General features: G+C 30.7%; 1 protein-coding gene across 1 annotated transcript; it reads right to left on the bottom strand.

Annotated features, from left to right (window-relative positions):
- Positions 1–1,723: 1,723 nt before the first annotated feature.
- Positions 1,724–6,522, bottom strand: LOC129284577 (nuclear transport factor 2-like). The gene is made up of 9 exons (XM_054920092.1): positions 6,209–6,522; positions 5,251–5,426; positions 4,039–4,342; positions 3,696–3,931; positions 3,456–3,606; positions 3,231–3,352; positions 3,066–3,131; positions 2,566–2,617; positions 1,724–2,230 (listed from the first exon to the last, which is right to left on the bottom strand). The coding sequence occupies exons 2-9, from the start codon at positions 5,422–5,424 to the stop codon at positions 2,007–2,009; spliced, it is 1,329 nt and encodes a 442-aa protein (XP_054776067.1). The 5' UTR covers positions 5,425–5,426; positions 6,209–6,522; the 3' UTR covers positions 1,724–2,006.
- Positions 6,523–9,915: the final 3,393 nt, after the last annotated feature.

Here is a 9,915-nt window from a genome sequence, read left to right on the forward strand (position 1 = left end):
TATAATTATAAATAATTTTATTATATTAATTAAATTTATTATGTTAAAATAAATTATTGTCTCTCAAAAATTAAAAAATAAAATAAAATGAGATACTAAATAAAGTCGTGACTAGTTTTCTAGTCATAATGGACCAATTCGATTCTATTTAATTTTAAGTTATGTCAAGATCAGATCAAATTAGATCAGCTCAATTTTTTTTTTAAAAAAAAATCAGACTTTAAGTTACTATCAAATTGGTTTTCCGTACAACGTCTCACATGAGCGTTGAATCGAATAGCCTCCATTGTTGAATTAAATGACTAAGCATTAATAATGAACCAACCAAGGAAGGAGAAGACAAGACTTAGACTTTGAAAACACGATTCACCGTGAAGATACCTAGTCTATGTTGATTATTAACCAATAAATGTAGCTTTTCATGGCAGCATCCCAGAACCATCATTGTTCAAAGCATATAATCTACTTTTTATTCAAGTTTCTTCTTTGCTCTTTTGCGTGACTGTTTGTTATTTTTGTCTTTATTATTCTAATATCTTCAATTTGTGTGCAAGTGTTGCATGACAATAGACAAAATTTTTGTGGGTACGTCCCTTGTTTGATCATATCAATGATTTTGGAATTAGATAAATTACTAAATCTGTCAAAATATTAGTTCAAAATTTAATGATTAGACTATAGTTAAATTGTGATCGAATCGATTTTAATTAAATTAATATAATTTAAATAATATGTATGAAAAAAAAATTGGACAATATTTATTTATAGGAAAAATATAACTTTAGATCTTTATATTTTACTCAAATTTTGCTGTAGATTTCTGCACTTTTTTCAGTGTTTTGGGTCTCTACACTTTTGTTTTTTAGTGTTTTAGGTTCTTCCGTGAGTGGTGTTATAGGAACATAAAAAATTAAAAAATAAAAATGTAGAGACTTAAAATACTGACAAAAAGCACAGAAATCTATAACAAAACTCAAACAAAGTGTAGAGATTCAAAGTTATATTTTTTTTCATATTTATATCATGCTAATTTTATAGTTGCTTATGCCAACATTATATTAAATGTATTTATTATCTTTATAAATCACTAAAATCATCAAACATGCCTGGTTAATTGTCCAACCAAATCAACTCAAGCTTCCATTATTAACTAAAGTTATCAATAAATCATCAAATATATATAGTACAAAAGAAAAATCAATCAAAAGACAAATACAAATACAAAATAATAGTTTTGAGTTATTCAATTTTTTTAAAAAAAGAAAAATCTATTTAGGTCAAGACCCATTTTCCTTCAGTTCTGCCAAGATGGATTCTCCACGCCCTCACTTTTTGACCAATACCAATTTTGGGAGTAATCCGGACTAGACATATTCCTGATTGGATCAATCAGATTGGATAGTCTAGTTAATACACAGACATTGGATTATATTGAAAAGAGCCCACTTCTATTTAACACACAATCGAAAATAAACAAAAAAGAAAAGTATAAAAGGAAACGCAAACATGAAAATACTCTCCTTTTTTTGTTTTTTACCCAATTCAATTACACTACTGTATAAATGTAAAAAGGAAAATGCCAGTCCAATCCACTTTTTCCTTCTTTGCCTTAACCACTATCAACAGGCTCGAGAAAATGGGATGATTTTTCTCAAGAAATGCGACATCTACAGACATTGGCCTTTTATAAACTTCTAATAAAACCAACACAAAATAGCAGACATGCAGAAAAATAGCAAATAAATTTAGACCAATTCCGAAAGAATAGTTGCAGAAAATTTGATACAAAAATGCAAAATTGGGAAGAGACAAGTGTGGGGTCTAGTAGACCAAACTCTCGTAGCTTAAAAATATAAATGAGCAGTAGAATCACCATGACTAAGCTAAAATCAAACAATTAACTCTCTAATCCAGCCAAAATCCTCAATTCAATGTGCCGTTACCTATAGAAAAACTCTTAGCTATCACTCAAAATTTGCTCTGTGAAGGATGTGCTTTTATTATCTCTATTGCACTTTCACTTCCTGACGTGCAGCAGCTCTACCACCGTTTTGATAGGCCCTTGGCACAGTTTCTCCATTGCGTCCTCGAGGTCTACCTGAGAACTCGCCTCGCTTTTCAACATCATTCCGAGCATAGCCACGACCACCACCAAAATTGCTCCGGCCCCTGTAGCTATCATTTCGGTATCCGCCCCGTCCTGATGAATATTTCACCCTATCATTATTAGCTGCAGGAACCAAAATATAGACGTTAGGAAACATTGTCACCAGGGAGACAAAAAAAAAAAAAGTTACATATAAAGAAATCAAAATCAGCTTGAGCAGGCGTTACGTCTGAACAAACATGCACACAATAACAATGCATCTACATGACTTCATCCCTCAAGCAATAAAATCCCAATTTCAATGAATTGAGAGCTTAAAGGTGAAAAGTCGGTAAGATTGTGCAGACCAATATTAAATGCATCGAAATAAAATCTCAGAATTTAGGCGGCATCGTTAGTAAAAACCACCATTTTTTCTTAAAAACAAGAGCAACTTTGACAGGAGTACGTTCACTTGCCTCGCCTTTCTTCAATGGAAAGTCTGCGATTGTCCAATATGATAGGAGAAGCCTGATACAGTACACGCGTGAGTATTAGGGGCAATCATTAAGTAAACAAGTACCAAAAGCTTAACCACAAAACATGCCCCCCAAAATAAAAAAATTAAAACAAAATACCAAAAGCAATTTGTTCTCCAATATCCATTTTATTCAACTCAACAAAAAATTGTATTAGTCAGAGATCATCAAGAATTAGAAACATTGCTTTATTTTGCACAAAACTATAAAACCACCAAAGGACGCAAGAAAGATTTTCCAAGCAGTTTAATTTGAATATCAATTATTAACTAACAATTATCATATTAATTATTAATTCAGCATCAAAGGCTAAATTGAGTATTAAGAATCAAAGTAGCCACATTAGATAAAGGGAAAGCATATGATAATAACAATAATCACATCAAATAATGGGACACAAGCATTCAAAAAGTATGGTCCATATAATAACAAGTCAGTACCTCAAGTGCGCTATGCATTGAACTAGCCGATTCAAATTCCACAAAACCAAAACAAGATCCCTGTTGCTGGAGAGAAGAATTTGACAATTTATAAAGACCACAATTCATCAAGTGAATCCAAAAAACTGAATTGCACCAAAGCATATCTAATAGACATAAATTAACCTTATTGCTTCTAACTTGAATCCCATCAGGTTTAATGGGCCCAAATTTCTTGAATTCCCGTTCAAGTTGGTCTACTGTTGCATTCATGGGCAAATTTGCTACAAATATTGCATAAGCCTTGCCTATAAAAAGTAAATTACAGAGTTAAAAACACTATGATATCACCAAGATGAGACTTACAATAATTCCGGATTATACACACAAGACACAGAAAGGATACAACACCTGCATTTTCATTATTCTTTTCTGATGCAGGGTTACTGCTGGGAGCTGGTACTTCAGGAACTGGAGTGCTAGATACACGTGGTTGTTCTACAGGTTTTGCTGGTGAAATCCTTACATGGAATGGAGCAGCATTATCTTTCAAAGCATTCACCTGGAACCCAGAATAATAACAAACCATCAGTAACGACACAAGAATAAATAAATTAATAAAATTATTAGAAGTGAAAAAATAGGACTCACAATGGACGCAAAGGACTTCTTTGGAGTATCCTCCTGAGTGTTAGAAGCAGTTTTCTCATTGACTGGGTGAATTTCCTGCTGACTTGACTCCTTCACAGTATTAGGATCCACAACCTCTTCAGTTACTGATAACTCCCCATTATCTAATTGTTGATTCACTTCTTCGTTGGCATTAGCCTCAGTGTCGACAACAACAGCCTGACTAGGTGCAATGTTTTCAGGAACATGAGTAGGCTCTGTATTTACAAGCAACATTTTAAGCCCAAAACATTTGCCAAGTTAAGAAAGCAGACAAGTGACAGGAACAGACACATTGATGTAAACCAACGGACACAAGAATTACCAGGTTCTGGAGTGAAAGAAGCTGCTGGAACACTTTCATCAGCATCATTTGTAGGCACAGAATGGGAGTCAACAGATTTGTGCTCATCAAGATACCTAAATACATCATTCAGAACAAAGTAGCCTTTGTCCTGTGGGGCTAGGAAGAATGACTGGGTAAACTTCCTTTTCAGATCATCATCTCCAGTCAAACAGCCAGTCACCACAACCATCACCCCATCCTTATATGATGGTTGAGCATCTGCACTCAGAATCTCCACCCTAAAGCTTGTGTAATCTAGAGAGAGGATCTTCTTGTTAATGTCCTGTCCAACATGAAGCAGATCATTTTAGTCACCACAAACGAACACACTTGTTGCTGTACAAGAGAATTGAACACAAAAGCAGGATAGGTTTAAAAGGCAATTAATTTTCCCCATGCTGCATTAATATTAAGTAAAATCATAGTAAATGACAATAAAATCCTTATATTCTTCTGAGTAACTCAAAATTGCACAACAAAAACTACCAGAAAAATGAGATGAATGAATTCATTTAAAAAACATCAACAGTTTGTTTTCACCCAGTAAAGAGCAGTCGTGCAGAAGAGTGAAACATACAGAAAGCAATAAAAGCCTATATGACATTCCTGAGTGAAGTTTGGATTATAATCATCCATGCTCCAAGCTATTCATAAATCCTCCCCAAATATGTGAGTTCACTTAAAGAGTACCAAAGATATGACCTTTTCTTCTCTTCTAATGTTGCAGTAATCACATCAGGTTAATTATCACATGACATCAAATAAGATTTCAAAAAGAGGGAAATTGGAAACATATAATCAGAGAGGAGATAAGCTTGCGATAGGTATCATTACTTGTAAATTTAATTTCCTTAGAATGAAGCATATCAAATCACATAATTAAGAAACAAAATGATATTGATAATAGTTCCCAAAGAAAAAGGGAAAGATGAATATACTTATAACATTTATTAAAAAAAAAAACTATAAAAAAATTAACAGTAGTAAGTTTGATTCAAATAAAGCAAATCAAGCTCTCTATCTTCAATTTTCTCATCAAATTCACGATCAAAATGCATCTGTCTCAATAGGACTATTGTTTTATAGTTAATTATTATGTTGTTTTTTTCATAAAATTAAATAAAGATGCTTGCCCAAAATTCTACTTATTGAAGTAACCCATTAACCATTAAATCAAGGAAACATGCTTACATCAATCGTGGTCACCAAGCTCATTTTACCATCTTCTTCAGGTCGGCTTAGGACACTAGTCTCATGATAAAACCTGTAAACAAGGTGTGGTTGTTGATGAAGAATAGAGTAATACTGCTCCACAAAAGCATTGCCCACCATCTGTGGAGTTGGGACGTCGTCTGCTACTGCCATCTCTGATAAAAGACACAACAGGCACATACAACAATATGCCAAACAAACTATATATTTCACAAAATAATATTATATGCCATAATAAACTATTGATTCAGGGTGTAAACAAAGGCAATTTACACTAAGCACTCCATCAATACAGCTTATATCACTTGCCTACAATACGACAGTCACCAAATCATGAACGTCTACATACTAGACAGTGTTGGGTGCATAAAAGCCTTTACACTCAAGAGTTTACCTAACATGTCATTGGATAAAACCAAGAGGTAATAAAGTTGTATACTTCAGTTTTTAAATTATATCAGATATGACAAAAGCAAATGCAACGGACTAGCAAACAAAGGCAATGCTGTTGCCTGTTACACTGAGCAATACATAGAAACCTACAATACCACAGTCATCAAATTATGCACGTAGTATTGGATGTATAAATGCCTGTACACTCAAGAACGTACCTAACATGCCCTTGAATAAACCAAGATGTAGAAAATTAAGTTGCATACTTCAGTTTTTAAAGTAACTCACAAAAGACAAAAGCAAACGCAACGCACTAACAACTTCACCTAAACACAAGATCTCATACCAACTCAGAACAAAACAAACCCAAAGTTAAAGAGCATGAAACGACGAGAAAACGCACGCAAACAACTGGACAGAAAGAACAACAAAAAATTAAAACACAAATACGAGAGTAAATAATACAAATCAAATCAAAAACCTCCCGATGCAATCAAGACAAATACGAATCGAAAACCGAACGCAACCAAATAAGAAGACGCACCTCAAAGGAAGAGATCGGGATCTCAGAGAGGGATAAAGAGAGAAGGAGAAAGCAGGTGAGAGCGAACCCCGAAAAGGGGTCGGAGCGCAGGAAGGAAAGAAGAGAGAGAAGGCGGAGCAGGCGGTTGAGCTACGAAGGAGTTTTTCCTCTTCGATCACCCGTCTCCCAAGTTTTTATTTTTAGGGCTAGTTTTGCGATATTGTGATTATTTTCCAGCAAGGCCCACCACGGCACTCCGAAACGACGGCGTTCTAAGGAGGGCGGATGATTCCTCCCTTTTCAGGTGTGTTGTTCTGCAACTGCGAGGCCGCGAAGTTGGCGTTATGATCAAATGATCAAACGAATCCGATATTTATTATTAGGATTGGGATGGGATTTTTGATGTGTGTGCGGACATATAAATATAATATAAATAAATATATATATATATATTAATTGGAAAAAGAACAAAACTGCAAATCTTATCTTATTTTAACCTTAATTTGTTAGAGTCACAACTCAAAATTTAATAATTTGTATTCATTTGCTTCAGTTTATTTATAAAAAAATTATTTAGTTTTTGAAAAAGATTGATGAGTTTTTCTGATATATACTTAAAGTTTTAAAAATAATTAAAATTAAAAAAATTTTAATTATTTCAAGAAACTACTTACTTTAATTAATTTTAAAAAATAATTTAATATGATAGATAAGAGAAAATGTTTTTAAAAATATGAAATACGCAAAAATATTATAAAATTTTAAATAATTCAATAATAATTTATTTTTATAAAAAGAAATCAAGAAATATGAAAAAATTTTAAGTAGATTGGGATAACATGTTATTTGTGGTGCATTTAAATAGAATATCTTAAGTCACCAAATAAAATCTTGTATGATATTATTTTAATTAATTTTATTCTTATGATATAATGCATTTTTAATTTTTTATATTTTCTTTCTTTATTATTATTATTATTATTATTATTAAATTTATTTATATTTAATGTTATCTAAATATTATATTTTTATTAATCAGACTAGAAATGACATAACATACTCAATCTATTTAAGAATTTTTCAAAAAATATATATAATAAAATTTAAAAAAATAATTAATATTCATTTTTATCATGGTAACCAACTATAAAATAATATATGTTTTTTTTATAAAAATCTCTGCAAAATAATTATTTTTTTAAAATTTTTAAACTTTCTCAAAATGACTTAGTTTTTCATCTTAAAAAAAATGGGCATTTGTTGGGGGAAGATTTTATTTGTTATTTAAATTTTTTAGATAAATTATTGTTTGACAATTTTAATTTTGATTAATTAACTTATTTAGTTATATTTGAAATCCGTTTTAATTTGATATCGCCCTTACATATTTAAAATTTTATTTGTTATATACCCATCCATTTAAAAAACTTCTCACGAGTTTTTCCACATATAATAAAAAATAACTAACTTATATCTAGAAATGACAAGTGTGTCTCCTACCGATTGCAAGTGCGTCTTTTTTTTTTTTTTTTTCTTTTGACACAAACGCCGAAACAACAAGTCTGTCCTTCTAATTTCTATAGACGCCGAGCGTCTCATTATTTTTTAAATCGCTTTCCAATTTTCCCTATTTTTATTATTGTAACTTCCAATAATTATATCATTATAAAATTTCAAAAATTTAATTTTAAAAATTTATTGTAGACAATGTGTGGATGATTCATGTTGGCTCATTGTAACTGACGAAGAATTTTATGAGAAAATTTACTTTTTTAATTTTTAAAATCTCTTATATTGTGAAAATTATATGTAAGTTCTATATCCTAAAAATCTCTCCATTATCCCATTTTTAAAGAAAAGTTGATTTTATTAATTTCTTCATTCAATTTTTAAATTTTATTAAAAATAATACATCAATTTGGTGTATCCTCCTTTTTTTTTGTATTTAATTTAAAAAGTTTTATATGGTGTATCTTCCTTTTCTAATTTCTACCAAGGTCTATAACAGTATTTATGAAAGGGATGTGCAAAAACATGGACATAAAAATTAGGAGTAGTTATTAGGATAAAAAAAATCTGTTACACTAATTAATTAAATAATTTAAACATAAACAATTGTAAAATATAATACATCACAAATTTTGAAAATAAAATAAAAAGAATATGATATTAGATAATTGAAGATCATGAGATATGGAAGTTATTCCTTATTCAAAAATTTTACATTTAAATTTAAATTTTATATTTAAAATATTTAAACTAGTAAGAATTAAGGAGTAGCTATTAGGATGAGAAATCTATTATATTAATTAAAAAAATTGATTCAAACAAAAATAATTTTAAAACATGATATAACACAAATTTTGAAATCCAAAAATAAAAGGGTCATGATATTAGGAATAGAGATCATGGAATATAAAAGTTATTCGCAATTAAAAAATGGGTAAATGAATAAATTAACCTCTAACTTATGTGTTCATGACTGTCTTAGAGCCTAAACTAAATTTTTGTACAATATTTTTTTTTAACTTTTAAAAACAGTACAATCTATACTTACCGTTAATAAAAGTTAATTTTGATGGTTAGTTGATCATAAATGACTTCAAAAAATTAATAAAAGAACAAAAAATTATTGTTGTAACAAACTCAGAAATTACAGAAAAAAATCTAAAAAATTACAAAAAATGACTAAGAAAATTTTATTCATTATTTTTGTAATTTTTGATGTCCTTTATTTATTATTTTCTAGTCAATTATTTTCAAAAATTAAAAAAAAATATTATATAAAAAATAAGTTGGGCGACCCAAATGCTCCTAGACCCTATAGTTTAGGGGTTAACTTTTTCTATTATCCTTCAAAAATTTCACATTCAAACCTAAAGTATGTAAATTTAAAATTTTATAATATTCACTCTAATAGGAAATTAAAATTAGAATGTTTAAAATCTATTATACTAATTATGCTACTTGAAATTTTTTAAGATTTTTAAAATTAAAATTTAAAATGTGTGAATCAGTCGAGCACGTATGGTTGAGATCATGGGAGAGAATCAATATATAATAGATAACTTTCAAAAGAATGTGCTGTGAATAGTAAAATGGGGCATTTTTGCCATTTCTTGGAGGAGGTAAAATTTGATTTCCTCCAAATTTGAGTAAAAATGCAAACGAGCCACTGGACATTTTTGATATTTATATCCTCTAAGTGCTTTCACCTTAGCTCATACAGTAAAGTCATGATGCAAGGCAATATTTCTCTGGTTTACCTTTGCACATGTGTAAAGCTAATCCCATTATTTCAGTCACCTCAAACTATACAAAAGTCATCTCAAATTGTCCTTGCACAGTAAAATACCCCACCCACTTTTTAATTGAAGAGCCCGAACCCACGAATAATCCCTAAACTACTCTCACTTCCACCTACCCCGCAAGCTGTGTTCTTTCAATCCGTCGCCATTCTCACTATTAGATGCAACTAGGCTTAGTTAGATCAAAATTTGGAGAATAATCTTTATCATCAGACCCTTATTTTTGTCCTAGGGTTTAACCACTCTTATCGCCATTCCATCTCCTTCTCCAACTCCTCTGTTTTTGCTTCGTTTTTACAAGTATGGATGCCTATAACGATAATGCATCAAACGGAAACCATTTTGATTTGCTCAACAGTCTTGATCAAACAAGTTCACCTAGCGTATACTCGTGAATGTAGATCAAATGTATGCTTGCAT

Source organism: Prosopis cineraria, unplaced genomic scaffold (genome assembly GCF_029017545.1).
Source record: "Prosopis cineraria cultivar Desert tree isolate PC_DT_omini unplaced genomic scaffold, ASM2901754v1 PC10, whole genome shotgun sequence".
In the NCBI taxonomy this organism is placed as follows: Eukaryota; Viridiplantae; Streptophyta; class Magnoliopsida; order Fabales; family Fabaceae; genus Prosopis; species Prosopis cineraria.